Raw genomic sequence first — 20,027 nt, forward strand, 5'->3', positions numbered from 1 at the left:
TAACACATTATGAGATATTTCAGCATTATTCGGTGATATAATTTGGTTCACCTCAAGTTCGGTAGCGACATCAATGCTTTTTCACGGTTGCGCTGCAAGCATGCCGACAAAATTCCCTTGTACGCGTGCGTGTACACTTAGCACATTTAACTTTACACGCACGATTCTATACTGTGGCGAATAAATATGAACGTACGTCACAACCAAACTTGAGGTGAAACAAATTATAGATCTCAGAAGGCCTTGTATTTATTCCAATATACTTGTATGATACTAGTACAGTTCAGTTTACTTATTTGTTTTCACCATAGAAAATAACAATATTCTAGATGTACCCCTAGAATATCATAATTTCACATGTTTTATATATATCTTACCTAGTTCACACATGGAACCTTCCCATCCATCTAGACATTGACATCGGAACTGATTGACTTCATTAAAACAATTTCCTCCATTACGGCAAGGAAAACTAGCACATTCATTAATATCTAGAAATAGTAAAAGTAAAGAAAACAAATGCAAATTTGTGAGTTGTTATTTATTCAACTATCATTATTGTTAATTGTATGGTGTCAAGTTTATATCTTAACACTAAATATATAATATATATGTAACACTAAATATAATTATATATATGAGCCATTCCATGTCAACTCCAGGGATGTGCACAGCAGTACCTCTTCAATTTTGTTCTTTTTCTGTGTGGTGCTAGATATTGGTGAGAAAGTAAAATCCTGAAAATTTGAGCTTCATACTCCATTTACTTTTCCTGTGGCAGCAAGTTGAAATTTAGGGGGGGGGGTCAGCGTAAAAAATTGCATATTTATAACAAATACATGAAGTCACATAAGTCTGAAAATTATTATACTTAGTTCTCCCAGAGAATTTTCAGTCTACTTACCAGTGGCACAATTAGTGCCTTGATATCCAGGAGCACAAGTACATGAGTACTGGTTACGCTCATTGTTACACACTCCTCCATTGAAACAGGGATTGCTGTTACATTCATCCACATCTGATCAAAAATAATTAGTAGTAAATAGAATTAATGACTTTAAGTTATTACTGTCATTGTTAACCCCATAAGAACTACCTGCCAATTGGCCAAAAAGTTTTCATTATTAATTGGACCAATCAGCAACATTGTTAGAATAATTTCACCACACAAAAAAATTGGGGTGAATTATTTGCAAAGCTCCATTCTGATTGGTGATTAAAGTGAAAATATCACGTAAATGACCAATCAGATGCAATGTTAGATTGGCAGGTAGTGCTCAGGGGGTTAATACACAAGTATAATGTCTTTATTTATTAAATATACCAAAGAGATATTTGACTAACAGAGTCCCGACTCAGAATAGCAGAATGTGTAAAGTTATGGTAAATCCACCATGTTGACCGGTCATGCATATGGAGACCTATCTAGTCCAACTCTGGCATTTATCAAAAGAATGAAATTGAATAGTAATTGGTGTCTTTGGTATGATTTCTCGAAGCTTGGCTAGTGGTCAGGCTTCCTAAGTCAGAAGGCTAGCCCTACCAATGTGAATCCATTTTACTGATTTATCTTTCTAGGTGGTGTACCACATGAAATTTGATCTCAAACGAGTTGGGCTTAAACTTGACCACTAGCCATGCTTCCAGAAACTGGCCCATTGAGTTTTCATGTTGCAAAGCTTTGCACATGTAGCATTTATCGAGCGTTATCGTCACAACACATCACAGTCTCATTTAAAAACGAAGTTTGATATGTGCATTGGCAAGATATGTACACTATTTTTTTAAATTGCTGAATGTATATTAAATCAGCAGTTTTTTTTTTTTTTATTGATTGCACTTGACCAAACAAATTTTAGCAAAGCTAGTGAAAACAAAAAAGATCTCTGTGGATTTTTACAGGTTTTTAGGGTCATTTGTAAAATGTTCAAAAGAAAAAAATACCCAAAGAATTCCATTATGCACCAATATAAAGATTGCATGATCGACTTTGACATGTACATACCTATATTACAGTTCAACCCACGCCAACCGGATGCACAAGAACAGGTGTATTGATTAAGCCCATTCCTGCATGTTCCACCATTAAGACATGGGCTACTCTGGCATTCATCGATGTCATTCTCGCATATGTCTCCTTGGAATCCTTCAGCGCACGTACAGACAAAGTCAAAATTTCTGTCCCTACATACGCCTCCATTCAAACATGGGTTATCTAGGCACATGTCAAGATCTGAAATATAATATAAACAACATAATTAATATAATAAATTGAATTTTGAAACTAAAACTAAAAAATCTGGCCCTTGCCATCCCACTCGCCATAACCGTTATTCCATTAACTGGTAGAATTATTTTTCCCTCCCATCACATCTTCAAAACAGAAAGTATCTGGAAATGCTATCTGCCTATTCTCTGGTTGACCACAAGTTTGGTAGTGACGTCAAAACATTTTTCCGGTATTTATTTTTGTGAAGCCAAATTCCATCCAAATGACTAACTTTATCCCTTAGACACCACATTTTTTCCAAGCATGTGTGCATGCCACTTAATGTGTCTATAGAGCGGGTAGCTGACATCGTACTGACAGTTATAAGTTTCCAGGGATTATGGACATGACTGCCACATCAAAAAGTAACATAGGATCCGCTTAATTTGTTGATTAATGTCATAAACAGTCCTATAATAATCAATTATTGTCATTTCAAGAGGATCCAATGTTGCATTTGGAAGAGGCAGGCTTTTCAATAAATATCATAACTAAGTCCCCAGCCATCAACAGGCAAAAACACCCAAAACCCAATTACAAATTTATTCACCAGTGTTGTGATTCATACCTGCTCTATATGTTAACGTCCAACCAGACTCTGCATTATTTCTATCCGATGTAAACCTTATCCATGCCTGATTGTCTGTTACCGTAAAAACATACGGTAATGTTGCACTTATATCACCTGTTAGCTGCTCAATAGCACTGCCAAGGTTTGCTGTATCTCCCTGGCCATATTCAAACAGGTCTTTATCCTGCTCCGTCATGAAGGCATTAACTGTGAATTCTATGCTTTGAGCGTCAGGTACTCGGATCAAGTAGTAGCAATCTCGATTATCTTGATAATTATTGGGGTAGTTAGGTGATGTGAGGGTACCAACATTTGCAAAAACGTTGGCTCCACAATTATCGTGTTCTGTAAGATAAAGAGTAGTTCAGATTATTTGTTATCCTAGTAGCAAGTTTGCAATATATCAGACTTGAATTTGACTATTTTGGGATATTAAAAAAGAAAAGAAAAAACAAACATTGGATTTATTGATCGCCCAAGTTGGAAACTAACCTCAAGGTGATGATCTTTATAGTATGCTACCAAACAAAAAGGCTGCACACAGACTACTACAGACTATACATCAACAGTCAAGGTCCCTATGCATTGTATGCAGTGGCGGTGCTAGGTGTTTTTTTCGGGGGGGGGGCATAGTGAATTGAATTTCAGGGGGGAAAAATTGGCAAATTTTGCGCAAAATTGCCGAAAAAAGTAGACATTTACGTTATTTGGGGGGGTTGCCTCAAAAGTGGGGCCAACCTTGCCCCACCCCACCCCCGTAGTGCTGCCACTGATTGTATGCTGTGAATCCATGCATAAATATGAGGGCCGATTGTTCGATCTTGACCTGTGTAACAATTACGCCAGTGTTGCGTGCCTTCGCGTATACACGATGGAGCTTTTATCTCTTTTGTCCATGGCTGCACATATTGACCCAAATCATTCCATAAACCATCCTAGTTTGAGATTAGTGCCAGCCCTAATCGACCAATATATACCATTGCAGCCAGCTCACCAAGTTATTTATGAGCTATCTCGTTCATAAATAAAATAACCCACATTTGCGTATCACTTCTTAACAAACACATGTCGTTACTGCTAGTAATCCCATATATTAAATGGATGATGCATTTTCAAAGTCTTTTGAACAAAAAAATTGTGTTATTTTCAAGAAAACAAATTGGTAAAATGAATGACAATAATAACTTTGAATCATCTGTTTTACTGTCATTGTGTAAAATCATCTGGGTTTGTGTTAGGCCTCTGTATTTTTACATCCGCCCAAAACAAACGCCTCTGATTTAACGCAATGACCTCAAAAGTGCAGTTATTATTTTCTAAATATATTCTGGTTTTGAAATTGGCAGGCAAACCAACACATCCAAACAATACTTTGTAAAAATATTATCTAATGCCCTAATATGCAAATAAGTAGCATGTTGGTGGTGGACTGGGCTTTGGTAAAAGGTAAAGTCATGCCAGAGCAATGCTCACCATCCAAAGTGTGCAAGTCTTTTTCCTTGGCATTTGGGCCAGACTCCCCTGAATGGGCTATTCCAGATTTTGGAAATATCTTCCACAGGGGGAGAATGTTTTTCAAATGTAATTGATCAGGGTTAATCATTTTGAAACCATACTCCCTCTGTATTATGGCTTTATTACCGATATCTTCCACAACTGGAGTGAGATTTCAAATGGAAGTTACCCAAATGTCTATTCTATTTGAAACTCCTACTCCCTCTGTGGAAGACTTTAGCTAAATCTTCCACAGGGGTAGTGTGGATCTTAAATGGAATAGCCCAATTAACTTCTTGTGAGGGGTTCACCACTCCTCCCATCCTTCCCACTGCATGCTTGTACCCATTTATAGAACTGGGTGGAGAGGGCACAACATGATAGCACCACTGCAGGGGTTTGAACTCACAACCATCCGATTATGAGTCAGAGACTGTACTGATGGGCCACCCGTTTTGGAAAGTACACTTCAATTGTAGCCAATTGTTCAATTCACATAACCTGTATAATTTGTGTTACAGATGAAATTTATACTTACGATAAGATGTTTGACAATTGTTACCATGCCAGCCTGCTTGGCAGACACATACGTATCCAGTAGCTCCACTCTCTAGACATGCACCACCATTTCGACAAGGGAAACCATTACAAGCTGTTGTGAAAATAACAAACAATCAGTATAAGAACATAATATACTTGGTAAATATATGCTATATGAATAATGTATCGACATTTGTTGTCAATTTCTTCTGTCATCGGAGGTGTAAAATTGACGACCCTATATGGAAAATCTGGAAAAAAAGTTTTTTTGTTTGTTTTATTGTACAAATGAATACCGACCCTAATTTTGGAAATTCCAAAAAAGGTGTTTTTTTTCTTTCAACATTTTTGACATTCAAAATTATATATTTCATAATATTGGCATTACCAAGATTAGAAACCAACATCAATTTACTTTGTGTAGTAATATGTGCAGACCTGTTGTCTGTCACAATGAAAAGTGCATACGCAGATCTGACCTCACTTTGCTTTTGAAAAACCATCTGTCTCTTTTGAAAAGTAATTACTGATCACTTCTGAAAACTGACACATTGCTACAGTGTACATACATTGCAGAGCAATTGAGTGTATTATTAAATCAGCTAAGTCCGATATGCAACCCCTTTTGAGGCAATATCATGGTCCTTACATGTATGTCTCAAGTTCTACTGTAACCCTTTACTCACTAACAATCAGTGGCAGCATCAGAAAAAATTGAGGGGGTCACATTTGGAATTAAATTGAATTTCAGGAAGGGCAAAAGTTTGCACGAAATTGCAGCAAACAGTGGACATTTTCGTAATGTTAGTTTTTACTGAAGGTCGTTGGGGGTAGGGGGTAAGAGTTTGGACTGGGGCATTCTTCTCCCCTCCAGTGTACCACTAATGATGATGCAGAAATTCAAAATACCTTATGGTGCCATATGAATGGGAATCATGAATAACTATGTACACATTTGTTGATTATGCCCTTGCGTGCCCATCTAATAAACAAGTAATTGTGCCCTCCTCAGTTCTAACTATGGACATCTAATCTTTACAAGTTTCATTATCATAGTGTAGAAAAGATCTTAAAATATAATCATCGATCTTGGCTTATACATCTACATTGCTACATGTAGCTGTGAAAATTGTGCATTTCTAGTCTATGACACTTTCACAAGAAAAAAAATACCTTCAGTCTATCTACTTATAATTAAAAGGGGAAATAAATGAGATTTAAGTTTACCAAAAACATTGGTGCATGTATGAATTTTTTGCATGATTTGTTATTGTTTTTAATTCAGCTAAATTCCGCCACCTGAAAAGAATGGAAGTTTGCTGATGCTATGTATATCTAATGGATGCAGATGATAGATAATGATTCATAGTGGGTTTAGTCTGCAAATTGAAACAAGAACATACTGAATTTGGTAAGTAGATAATGGGGACAAACAGTTTTCATCTTACAACATCACAAACAACACTTTATCGTAAAATATAGGTTGCCATTAAGTTCACCACTTCTTGTCACTCCATCAATGTGGGTAAAGATTGGTGGGAAGTTGGGGTTCATCTCCAAGGTTTAAGAATTCATATCAGAAGGAAAGGAGATGGTTTGGATACAGGTTGGGTAAAAAAAAGTCAAATGATATCAGGATATAGAGTTTTAGACATGTCATTATCATCTTATCATGAAAACATTCCAGCAGCATGATGTACAACAGAGCAAGAGGAAAGCCATACATTGTATTACGGCACATCAGAAATCAAGATGTGTGCAAAAGGTTAAGCAGCTATATGATCACAAAATTCCACAGAATTGGAAAGCTACTCATCTACGGTGTTTTGGGTGACAGTAAAAGTAGAAAATAAATCCGCTGAAAAAATGTAAGAAATGTGTTGCCAGTTGCAGCTGCAGATCTTCAAGTAATTCTAGCACATACAGACTAAATATATCAATTCACATGCAACTTGAAATGAAATAGAGAATCTTGATTCAAACATTGTACCGGTACCTGTATTTTATTTTTGATTTATTTAAAAAGTTATGAATAATTATTATGAGATTAATTGTGTAAGGACGGTATTATAGTTGTACCATAGTTGTAAAAATGTTCAGTCCACAATTGGATTTTGTGCAAAACAAATGGATTTTGTGACCAAACCACTACTGAAAGGTATGTATTTGTGCTATTGTCAAACTATTGAAAACAAAATCGGGCACTGCTACTACATGTAGAATATGTTTACTAAATTAATTTTGCTTGATCATAGATACTTCAGTGAATGTGTGTAATTGTGTGTGAGTGCATAAAGCTGTCTATCTTATATACCAGAACATGATAAATCTGTGTTCAACACTTTGAACTGTGGATGTACAGGAACCGCTGATATCCATGGTTCCTGGACAGTGCAGATCGAAACCAGCGAAAACATGTATTATTAACGAGGACTTGTCTGCACAGCAGCACTGGGAGGGTGAACATTATTTAAACAGGGGTCCACAGTAATGTGCAGTCTACATCTACAAAATACTCAATAATGTTGCAAGAAGCAATATCTGATTGAGATACGTACATAGTATGTTGCATATTTTAAATAACTCAATAGGGTGGGTTGGTGTCAAAGGTTGCTGCAGGTGTTTATAGTACCATTTTTCACCGATGTGGTAGTGATGTCAGTGCACATTTCATTAGGCACCACAGCTTAAAGTACTAAGCGGATGCTCAAAGCGCTGGCGTACGCACAGATGCACATGAAACAGCTGTCACAACATACATCATGACATCACTGCTACATCAGTATACGTATAGTATTGTTTACACATATATATGTGTTTGGTGGGATCTTTATATCTACTCCCTATTCCAGAAAAGTACAGCACTAATATTTTGGGATTAAAAAATATTATCCTGTTTTGCCAAATGAAACATAGCTAAATCCTAATCATTTAGTTAGTCCTAACTAGCAATAAAAGTCAAATTTTAATTTTTGGCCGATATTGGGAGATAAGGGCCAAAAACATGCGTTTTTAGGGTGTTTTTCGTATGCTGTGACAATCAAGCTCAAAGACTTGTAATAAGACCAATTTCAGTTTATGCATTCAAGTTTTTGGAAAAGACAGGTTTCTTTCTTATTAGCAACCATTTAATTAAAGTAATACAAAAAAGTGAAAATCGGAGCAAAATTTCGGCATATACTCGAGATTTTGAATGCTTAGACTTGTTCCAAGTCTTTGATTTCTGTGACTCGGGTTGTCAAAAAACATGCCAAAAAACTAAATGAATGATTAGGATTGAGCTATGTTTCATTTGGCAGAACTTGATATTTTCTATATCCTGAAAAATTAGTGCTGTATTTTTCCGGAATGGGAAGTACATGTATGCGTGTGTTTTACTGAGTAGAAGATAAAGCAAGTATGATTAGAAAAAAGTTAGTAAGCAGGTGGATGGATGCATAAGCCAAACAATGTCAGGCTCTTACGTCCAAATTCACATCGAGCACCGTAATAGTTGGTTGGACAACTGCATGTGTAGAAATTAAAACCATTGTTGGTACACTGGCCACCATTAAGACAAGGGCTACCGTTACTCTGACATGGTCCTACATGTATGGGAGAAGAGGCTTGTTAGTGTTATGGTTAGTGACAAAAAAATATTAAACATGACATATTACATTGTGGCAAGCTTTGTTCAAAATTTGCTGCTGGTACCCTTTTTTGGGTTGCAGTACTCCACCCAACTTTGCTAACTGGAAGGCATGGGGCCAAAAAGATCTCAAGGAAAAATGAGGATGGCAAAAAAGTTCTATTTTTTTTGGGGGGGGATCTATATAATAATTATTACAATAGAAGACTATTAGATCCCAGATAAAATTGACAAAATAAAATGCCCCATAGATATCACAGTCATAAACACACACCCACAGAACAGTCAATAGTATGCATATAACCACACACCGCTTCACTGGCTTTTAGGGACTTTCTATTGACCTGGAATAAAAAGCAGTTCATTTGTTAATCCTTTCTTTTCACATGTCCAGGATGTTTGATATGCATAGAGCCACCAAGTTGCCAAATATAATATTCCCAATGTCCTCCAGCGCAGTGTTTGAATTAAGGAAAAATAATTGGTTGTCCCACGGACAACCAGGTTACAATTTATGGTTGTCCGTCTAAGTTTTTGGTTGTCCGATCTTGGAATATTTAAAGATACACATACAAAGGTGAGTTTTGGCTACAAATTTATGGTTGTCCGGCGGACAACAGAATCAGTATCTTTGGTTGTCCGGCGACTTTTTTAGTTGTCCCGGGCAACCGGGCAACCAAAATTTCGAACACTGCTCCAGCGGACCAGCACTAGAGATAGGTAGTTTTTTTAGGTACGGTAGCTGGAATTTCAAACCATACCTAAAATATTGTAATGATTTTCTCAGGGTGTGGTATATGGATGATGCGTGATTTCCTATAAATTACAGAGAACGGAAAACATGGAGCAAAACGATATGGAAGTACAATCACAAAACATAATTTATTAATAAAACACAAAATCCTAACCACATAAAGAGTGCCACTTTATACTGAAAGTCATGTCTCTGAACAAATGGGTGAGCGGTTTTTGCACAGAAACAATGTGCGCGTTAACAAAATGAGCTCTCCAAATCACAAGTGAAATTACACTGCGATTGACTGGCCAACGCACACTCCTCTCACACGCCAGTCGACCCAGCAACAACACCGGCCAATCAGGGAGTGGTGACGCAAGAGTGTGTAGCTGTATCTCTCTGTCCCTATTGCCAGAAATTATGTGTCTACCTTCCGACACATAAATTATTGCGGGAATAATTTGGGTTTCAATAATGAAAGCCAGAAAATACGCAAATAATCAAGAATGTGCGCTCTGTTCAAATACTACAAGTTACTTGAGAACTCCAGCTTCGAATTTGCACACCGTCACACGATAGTTACGCATTCGATGCTAGAGTGTGTTGCTATCTTTTTTCGGTCGGACAGCAATGCATTTTTTTGCACCGGAGGTTATTTATTCTGTTAATGTTGAAATTGGGATGAAAGTTATTTCGATGAGTCAACTGTATCTTTGGAGCAAGATTTAGCCTATTTTGCACAGTCTAAAATTTTGCCGAAGTGTAATTTTAGCAAGATTTTTGATGCGATCACCTGTCATGATCGGCTGTGTGTTTACTTCTGAACTTCCATTGCTTTACACGGTGTCATGCTTCAGCGAATCCGACTAGATTTTGAAAGCAATGGTCTCTAGCCTAGAATGTGCAGCTATCGGTGAGCAAATTCTTGGCTATCTCGAGCAAACTACAAGTAAACAAGTCGCATGCGTTGAGGCGTCAACAAACTGTCAGATCAGATAATTAGGCATTCCTTTAGGGTTTTTTATTTTTACATGTAATAGCTGCCTTCTGCGCGGGTTAGGGTCATAACTAAAGCCATGATTTCTCCCCGGGGGGGGGGGCACTCACATTTCCCAGCTATACGGGTATGTGCCGCGGCGACGACCCCCTTTTTCAGAGCCGTTGGCCGTTCCTTAGACCCTCTGAATTCATTGTTTGCCCGCTCTGAAGCCCAAACATTTTTCTAGCCGTTCCATAGACCCTCAGATCATCGATTTCCGCTCTCATCGGCATCTTGAGAGGCGTGTTTTCTGTCCTACTTTTGCGAGCCCAAAAACTTCAAAATGAATTTTCCATTAATTTCTTCCCCATTGAAACACATTGTAAGGAATAAGGTGAACTTTGGGCGGGATTTTGGGCTCCTTTAGTAGTGGCAACACTGGTTGACTGTTTATAAACATTGCAGCAATGCCGAGTGTCTGCCGACAGTGACGCCTCCAGCTGGTGAACATTTAGCTAGAAATAAATAATTTTGAGATCTCTTTTGGGAATAAAATTGCCAAATATGAGGAAAAGTACCTTAAATAATTATGTACACATCCTTGCAGCTCTCCATAAACAATGAATTAAAAGGTAATTTACGATCTACTGGTCTAGTGAAATCGGGAGTGGAATGGCTGTCAAATTCTGCACACTTCACTCAATCATCTCATGTATACATGTAGCATGGCAGTTCAATGTAGTCTAAATGTTTTTCTTTTCGGCACTGAAAAAAATAATTCTTGTGGGTTTGTTTTTATGGTGGTTTTTTTGTAATGTTGCTGCTATAATTATCAGTAGGCTAATAGCATAGATTGTAGGTCTACAGGGTCCAGTAATTTTGATTTGAATGCTGTTTTGCTTTGTTGAGGTTTCCATCATAATAGGCCAAACCAGACCTATTTTGCATTAATGGTTTTCCTGATTAATAATTTAATGCACATTCAAAGTGAAATCGATTCCTTCAAAAATCTGTGGCAAAAACGCAACAAAATTGAACCCTGGTTTGGCCTCATGGGTTTAGTTTCGAGATTTTTCAGATTTTGGTGGCGATCAGTTCCCAAGACCCCCCCCTTTTGGCGGTCAATCAGTTCCCAAGACCCCCTTTTGACCGGCCGATCAGTTCCCTAGACCCTCCTTTTTGGCTGGCCGATCAGTTCCTTAGACCTCAAGTTCGAAACTGGCGGTGGCACACCCCTACCAAAAAAAATTAAAAATCTGTGTTACAAATTGGATGATTTCCGTGATTTTCTGTTTTCCACTATAAAGTGCTGAAAAGTTTAAAACAAACATGCTTTAAAGGCGTATTTTGGCTTACCTTTTACCGTAGTATGGCCAGAATCTTGCATCGTATGCCTAGAATTAATGCTATAATGGATTGTTTAATGGTTGATTACTGCTAAATAATTCTTTTTCTTTGTTTTAATTTGCAAATCAACACAAAAGTTAGACATTTTACAGTTTTTCACTATTTTGTGGCATTTTCAAATTTCCGTGAGCAAACCCCGAATTCCGTGAATTGGTCCATTTTTCTGTATCACAGAGAAATCATGGCTTTATATAACATTGTACATCCACAAGGCAGCTATAACATGTAAGAATAAAACCCCCTTCAGTAAAGAAACGCTGATAATTACCTGTACTTAATATTTAGTAGAATGTCCCATACATACCCAAATATGTGCTTATTAAAAAAGAGATGGGCATGGGCATGGTGTCGAACGTAGGTTGGCTCTTGAATCTAGCCAGCCTATACAAATGACTTCGTACCCATGCACAGCATGGGTACGAATAAGCAGTATACAAAGACAGTGTACATGGATATCCATGGAGGAGCTGTCAAAAATTACATGTTTCAAAACCAGGATAACTGCGCCCATTATGAAAATTTACACAAACCCATCATTTTCAAAATACACTGAAACCCTATATTCCATTTTTGAAAAATATGATCCCTAATGTTTACTTACTTTTGTTCAGCAAAAACCAAATTCCAGTTTGTCAAATTCATGTCTCAGAATGTTTATATTTTGTAGACTGATAAATGTTTCCATATATTGCACCCAAGTGTCAGTGCTAAACCCCTCATGTGGAGCAAATGATATTACAAGAAGTCAATTTGACCAACCACATTATAGATTAGGCTGTTCTTCCCCATCCATAATGTGTTTTGAAGCATGAATTGGCAACACCTTTAATCTACTCAAGGCTAGATGACAGCATGTCATGTTTTAATTGGCCAACACCAAACATGTGATACACATGGCAGACTTAAAGCCAAGCTCTTTCAGTGAGTATGAAATCTCTGTTACCAGTGTATTGAAAAGCACATGTTCGGTGAAGTGCATCAAAGAAATAAATTGTTTTTTAAAGACTTGATACAGACTATTAGGCAACATGCTGTACATAAAGGCCTACAGGCTGTAGTTTGCCAAATGAAAATGGTGGCAAGTTTGATCAGAAGAATTTATGTTGTGGAATTAAAACATTTATACATCATTTTTGGCAACAAATTTCAACCAAATTGTTATTTTAAAAGGATATTCTTACAGAAGGACTTCTCCTTATCAAGTTTAGCAACAAAAGACATTGGTGAGTAAGTAACTTGTTGTAAAAAAACCTGCTGCACATGGCCATGTCATGGAAATCATGATTCCTAGTTTCCATGTGGATTGTTAATTGATACCATTTTCCGCGTATATAGCCAGCCCAGGCATCCAACAACAAACCAAATCAAATGATATGAACTGTTCCAGTTCCAATAATTGAAACTCCCGGCTCCGACCGGGAGTTCCAACAGGTGCTGTGTATGTGTTTGTATGTGTTTAATGTGCATTCACATACACACTTAGCCGTCGATTCAAAGAAATCGTTGCTCCAAAAATGATTGCAAATTACACATTTGTAATCATTTTTCACCACAAAATATGATATGAAAACACAGGTGAGCAATGTATGAATATATGGAGAGGTAAAACAGGTTATTAAGTATTGTCAATATTAATATTTTATGACATTTATAATGAAAATAATTAACACTCTAGCCACCCTATGGCACCTTCTACAACTTGAGAACAAGTCCTCAAACGTTCGAAATTTGTAGTTACTACAACTGGAACTGTTCAGACATGATGAAGCTTAAGCTTAATGAAAAGAACTGTTCTTAAACTTCACAGAAATACCAGTTACAAGCCGACTGTATATCTTAACACTATTCTTTAACTTCATAAACCTACCACTTTGCCTACAAGCGAAGATTTCTTCCGGGATAAACTTTTAAAATCAATTCAAGAAACTACACAATTTAATTTTCCAACTCAAATTATAGAGAGCTCGCGTACATGCACCGTTCACTTACAGCCCGTCACCTATTAAGTGACCCGATCACCAGGGAGGACACGACATGATCAGTGGTGTCGACAGGTGCTGTTATTTATTTTTTTATGTTTGCTTTATTTTACGAAGTACGGCGAGATTATTTATTTTCGTTTGTTGCTCCTTTAGGCCTAATGAGATTCCAAATTTGATAAAATTTCACATAATCCAATATCGGATTGAATACATTTGAATATTGGATTTAAATAAAATTTGGAAAAAAAAGCAACGATAAATTATATAGGCCTAGGCCTAATATGTAGGAAAGCAATAATAAATTATATTATAATTCATTTCCTGCTTTCAATTTTTCCATGATAATGACAAGAGCTCTTGATAATGACCATGGTCGCGAGTTTGATAGCTTTTGATAAATGTATTAATATTTAATAATTCAATATCGGGCTTAAACTGGGTGTTTTTTTTTTTTGACATTATATTTGCAGTTAACAAATTAACTGCAAAACAATTTGAAATCAGGGAGGAAAATTAGACATAGAGTATGCCTACACGGAAAAGGTATTTTGCAGATATTTTGTGGCGAGGGTTTCATGTCCCCCAAAGACCTGCAATTACTAATGTTCCATGTAAGGCAATTTAATAATAAAACTGTAACCAAACATAAAAAAATTGTATTTCAAGGAGCCAATTTCAAGGTCAAATTTCATCGATTTACTCCATTTTTACCAGTATCATGCATGACTTACAAACGACGACGCCCATAATTAAAGTGTTCGTTTATTAACATCAGCATCATCACACAGTTATCCTTATTTACAGTTACCATGGAAACTTCCAAGATGGCTTCTCCCATTATTTTGTTGTCTGAGGTATTTTAGCAATGACATTATGACAACGTTTTATTAATTTGGGCTGAGTCTCTAAATCCAAATTGAAGTGCTGTAAATTTGAACCAAGATTTGAACGTGTACAATGATGTTATTGTTAGGCCTATATTTAACATTGCACCTGGATATATAAATGGAGCTGCACCAGGCAATTGCTGACGGCAAATAATATAATTAAATTCTTGCATATTAATCAATCAACTGTTGATCTGACCGTACGCGTATAATCGATTATTTACACATCAGGCCTCTATTTTAATTTCTTGATTGTACTAGTAATATTATGTATTAGGGATATTAATTTAATTATAATTTTTTTTTATTCATTCATTTTAATTTATTCAACATTAATTAATTCATTTATATGGCTTAGATCTGTTTCGAATAGCATTACATTTTAAAAATAAACACCATAATTATAGTAAAATACTAATAAGAATATTCTTTAGGCCTATACAAAATTACAATGTACATGATAGTCTAGAAATAATGATATACCGGGGTAAATGAAAATAATGACATTTGAAATGCTTGTCAAATAAATTAATAATTCAACCACTGTGCAAGTAAGGTTATCCACGCATTGAAATGGACTTCCAAGCATGCACTTGCTCCATCAAGAACTGTCATTGATATCGATTCACTCATCCGTATCCACAAGTACTGTGATTACCATGACAACGTGTAAACAACTGCCCAGAAGCCTTAACAATAACAAATCTTTCAGACATGGTTAGAAACATGTGTGGTATAAATTACATTTTACTTGGCTTTCTGGAACACGCTTAGGCCAACTGTATGCTTACGTTAAATTGGAATTGGAATCAACATAATGGTAATATAATAATTAATATAGCCATTTTCAACGAAAGACTGTCAGAGCAAGGACTTTAATTTTTAAACACAGTTTTATTAAATATGACTAATTGATCGATTGTCTATGTTGGAATTACAGTTTAATTTTCTATGAAATCCTCAAAAGTTTATTCAATTCAGTCTATTTTATAAAAAGGAATAAAGTATTCATGTTTTTTTTTAAAACAATCTAGCCTAGGTTATTATCATACCGGTTTTTTAAACATATTTAATAATCATGATAATGTTATTTTTTTCTAAACTAAAGCATCAAATATCTTCCTGTGTAATGAAAAAAAAACTGGGTGTGCCTACATGCAGGCTTAGTTCTCATCTCTGAGTTGGTCCCTTTTCGGAGACAAAAATAATATCGATAATTCTACGATATATTTTGTATTGAGAAAGGCATGACTAATATAATTATTATCATTCACCTATAAAAACTGCCTTTGAAAATCAATAAATATGAATATAACATACATGTAGCATCAGAATACACCTAAATTGATACTGATAGGCTTATTCTTGATTATTTGATTTTACTGACACTGGGTTTATTTTAAGTTTCCTAATTGTTACAAAATGAGAACTTTAGCTCTATAATTTATATCTCGATGGTTAAAACAGAGAAATAAAATAGCCATAGATCAAAAGAAAGCTTAGAAGTCCAGGACACGAATCTGTTGATTATTAATAATAAATGATCCATTTTGAAGCAGAAATAACTGAAATTTGTTATGTTTATGTCCAGTTTCGTCTTTTATTATTAAATTAATCTCCAATGTGTTCCTTTCTTATTGTTCATGATGCGTATTTAACATGTTTACAGATTCGTAAAAAAATGAAAAGTGAAAGATTTTGTGTCCATTATATCGGCCAGCATTATTGTAAATCAAATAGTATCACCAGCTGTCATTTTTCGCAAATTTATCCAACGGCTTAACAAGTTCTAGTGAATATCAAATCGGCAAGCAATAATACTAATTATGCTAATTTTATACAAAAAAAGCCTCTGATTGTTTTGTTCTGTTATCCAGTTTTAATTTAATATGAAGAATGATATTCAAGAAAATTAAACTAATTTTAAAATACCGTCTGAAACGTTATACATTTCTATGCAATTCCAATCATTTTGGCTGCGTGAGTGCTCCGAACCAGGCCCGTAAGGGGGGCTGGGCGGACCCCCATCCCAAAATGCCCCAAAAGTCCCCTTTTTTGCCCCAAAACGTCCCATTTGCGAGCGTAAAAGCAAAAAAATTGGGGTTTTTTATGCCTTTTTGGTCAAAAAAGGTCAAAATTTTGAAGAAAAAAACACCTACATGTACATGTATAGCATTGTGTTATAACGTTTGCAGCAAGTTTTGACAAATTTAGGCCTGTAGCCTACCCCGACCATTTCTGTTAAACGTTTTGTGTTTGCTGGGTGCATGCATAATAATACATGTACTGTTGAGATCTAAATGAGAAGATCCTCCTTTGCATGATTTGTGCAAATTTAGAGTGAGTGACGTTCCCTCTTCAAACGCCCTTTACAGAAAATGAAATTCTAGAGCTGCAATAAAATACGCAGTAAGTTTCTGACACGTGTAAAATATGTTACAAAATAAATGCACCTGCAACCAATGATACAGTACAAGAACAGTGTCTAGAGATGCATTTTCTTTTAATCTATTTGTAAACATATTGCAAATGAATACTAAAAAGTTACTATATACATGTTTAAAAGTTTTGAAGGTTTGTGTTTAGGAATTCAACATGCGATGTCTGGTAATTGGACATGTGTTTAGATTTTTAACGGTTCAAACAAATAATAAATTGGTGTTGAGGTTTAAAACTTAGTCTCAGATTTAAAATGTGTTTACAAATTGATTTCAAGAATTTTTATCTCTGACAGTGTTTTACAAAATACATATTTTTTCCAATACCTGAAGTTTTTAATCAGTGTAAACATAAACAATAAATAGTATAATAACATATAGGCCTACATATATTATAATATAAAGCATACACATAATATTATACGACTTCAGATTCTGAAAACCTTTTGAACATTATGAGGTGAAGATGGATCATGTAATGTTGTGGTTGCGAAAGAGATCTAGTTGAAGTTGGGTAACCCCTTTAAAGGAAAATCGATTATGTTTCAAAATTCTGACTCCTGGAGCAATTCGTTATAGTTTAACCATGGAGGTGTTTATATACCTCCATCATACTGGAGGTGGAGATTTCGGATTTCGTCTCTGTTCATATTAAAATAAGGAGAAAACTTTCTTTTAGTAAACATGTAAAATGGTATATTAGAATCGAATATAAAAACATAATAGATTTTTATGCTTTTGAATCTTTGATTTGAAAATATTTAATCTTATAAACAAATAAGAAAAATAAACATGCATTTATACATACCTGTATTTTGACCGTTGATATACTGTAATAAATGAAATAAAAATATGCTGGCTATTAAAAACCAGTCCTTTCGATGTCTTATTTCCAACATTGTGATGAATACAAAAAACTATTGTCCTCCTCTCCTCAATTTGCAATAAAATATTGCATCAAAATGGAAGCCAGATACTGCACATGTAAAATATTGTTAAATAACAACGTTTGGTCCTCCCTGTATATCCAACGACGATTCGGTGCAACAGGTGCTTGCTTTTTACAGAATATTCTCTCTCTGGTAGTTCTGCTCCTCAACTTGATGATGGAAAAATATGTTTAACATCACAATCAAACCGATTTATCACTGTGTAGTTCTTTCCAAAGTCATTTTAGCCATAATTTTATCGTAAAATTAAGAAACTGTAATCAGCTGTAAGGAGGAATTTGCACTGACAATCTAAATAAGGTTATAACGATGGTTGGTGGTAATTTTATCCGTTAGAGTGATCGACGACCAAAGCGTCCTTCGTTACAGTGCTTTAATACGTATCGACCAATCAACACTCGCCGTCTATGCCATTTTTCACTGGCTTTTTGTCATGCAAATATCGATTTTCCTCCTTGTGTGCGAGCACTGTGTACATAAAGGCAAAATTCATTATGCCGAATCGATATTTTCATGTTTTGCCTTCAAGTTTCAACAGCTGTGACAGATTGGTGGCGCTATTCTCGTTCAGTTTCTGAACGGGTGGAGATATTTCTTATACATGTAAATGATCAATAACCACACCAAAACAGCCACACCCATGTAAACCAATTGTAGCAATAATTGGTATAAGTGACTCACATAACAACTTTTAAGTTGTAATACCGGGTTGTAATACCAGTTGTTAAAACAGCTAGATTGTATTTAGTAGGCCTAATTATTAGACTGTTAGAGAATCCGGGTTCACAAAATATTATAGGCCTACTGAGCCATCTTCAGTGGATAGCAAGGTGTCTGCTGTAAGTGTTTTCATAACGACTGTGAAGGGAATGACCATAAGGCCAGCATTGACCACTTCCTTTTAAGAAAAAAAAAAACGAAACGAGAGACATACAAGACACATAAAATTGCTCCAAGAATTAATTGTAAGATGTAATTCATGTATTTTGTACTTTTTTTCCGAAAGTTTTCCAATGATATTATCATGTAGCTTCTTTCAACTTCTTTGTCAATTATATTTAGGGAGTTCCACAGGATTGGGCCTGTGGTTCTGACTGCTTGTTTCTTGTTTGATTATATATAATTGTTGCTGTTTCTCGTGGGATAACTATGGATATCAGAGCGTTAGTAAAGAAGTTTGTAAATGATAATTGATATTGGTAATTGCGACAATTTGTACATAAATACACCCAATTCTAATTTGTAGATGTCATAACATGTCAAATACGTCTAAAATATCACATTTATGAAAAAGTGCTCCATGACTTCGATAGATTTGACATACCCCGGTAGCTCTCACAGCCCATTTTTGAAGCTTATGTATTTTTTCCAAGATATGTTTTACACGTGTTCCCTCAACACTCTTCGTCACTAGGTCAACAGATAACGCAATTCAAGGTGAATGTGGTAAATCTGTTGAAAACTACCTAGGCCTACCCAAGCACATTTTTGGACCAAAATGTAGGTTTTAAAAGTCAAAACCTCAAGTGTTCCTTACAATATTTGTCAAATTTTGTGTCATTAAACGAAAAAGCACACTTATATTTTCCATACACTAGCGTCACTAGAATGAGCAATGGCCAATTCTCTTTAAATTGCAAATCTTGTGCAAAAAGTTACTATTTTCGGCTGTTTTGTCACGGGTTGTAAATTCAGTGAACTATGACTTTGCTAAAAGAGCGCTTACAAATTGATATGGGATGATTATTTATGTTGATGACGATGATGACGATGATAACGATGCTACTGCTGCTATGCTGCATGCTGGTGATGATGATGAGGTTGGATGATGATGATGATGATGATGATGTTGATGATGATGATGATGATGATGATGATGATGATGATGATGATGATGATGATTACGATGATGACGATGCTGCTACTGCTGCTGCTGCTGCTGATGATGATGATGATGGTTGGATGATGATGCATGATGATGATGATGATGATGATGATGATGATGATGATGATGATGATGATGATGATGATGATGATGATGACGATAACGATGATGCCGACGAGGACGATTGATGTCGAAGTGCAGAGCCCATGAAGACCTTGTCATTGGTTGAAAGTTATGAAACTTTCAACCAATGACGAGGTC

The 20,027-nt window shown here is 35.8% G+C and overlaps 1 protein-coding gene across 2 annotated transcripts in view; it reads right to left on the minus strand.

Annotated features, from left to right (window-relative positions):
* LOC140151356 (uncharacterized) overlaps positions 1-18,268 on the minus strand; it is a 140,866-nt gene extending 122,598 nt beyond the window's left edge. The window contains exons 1-6 of one of the 2 annotated variants that reach the window (XM_072173669.1): positions 17,740-18,268; positions 4,873-4,986; positions 2,838-3,185; positions 2,006-2,233; positions 905-1,018; positions 378-491 (exon numbers count right to left, since the gene is read on the minus strand). In XM_072173669.1, the coding sequence (XP_072029770.1) occupies positions 378-491; positions 905-1,018; positions 2,006-2,233; positions 2,838-3,185; positions 4,873-4,986; positions 17,740-17,830 (1,009 nt within the window). In that variant the 5' untranslated portion in view covers positions 17,831-18,268. The remainder of the gene's footprint in view (positions 1-377; positions 492-904; positions 1,019-2,005; positions 2,234-2,837; positions 3,186-4,872; positions 4,987-17,739) is intronic. The other variant, XM_072173670.1, reaches the window with a different exon arrangement.
* Between the last annotated feature and the right edge of the window lie 1,759 nt (positions 18,269-20,027).

The sequence above is a fragment of the Amphiura filiformis genome, chromosome 4 (genome assembly GCF_039555335.1).
Source record: "Amphiura filiformis chromosome 4, Afil_fr2py, whole genome shotgun sequence".
NCBI lineage: Eukaryota > Metazoa > Echinodermata > Ophiuroidea > Amphilepidida > Amphiuridae > Amphiura > Amphiura filiformis.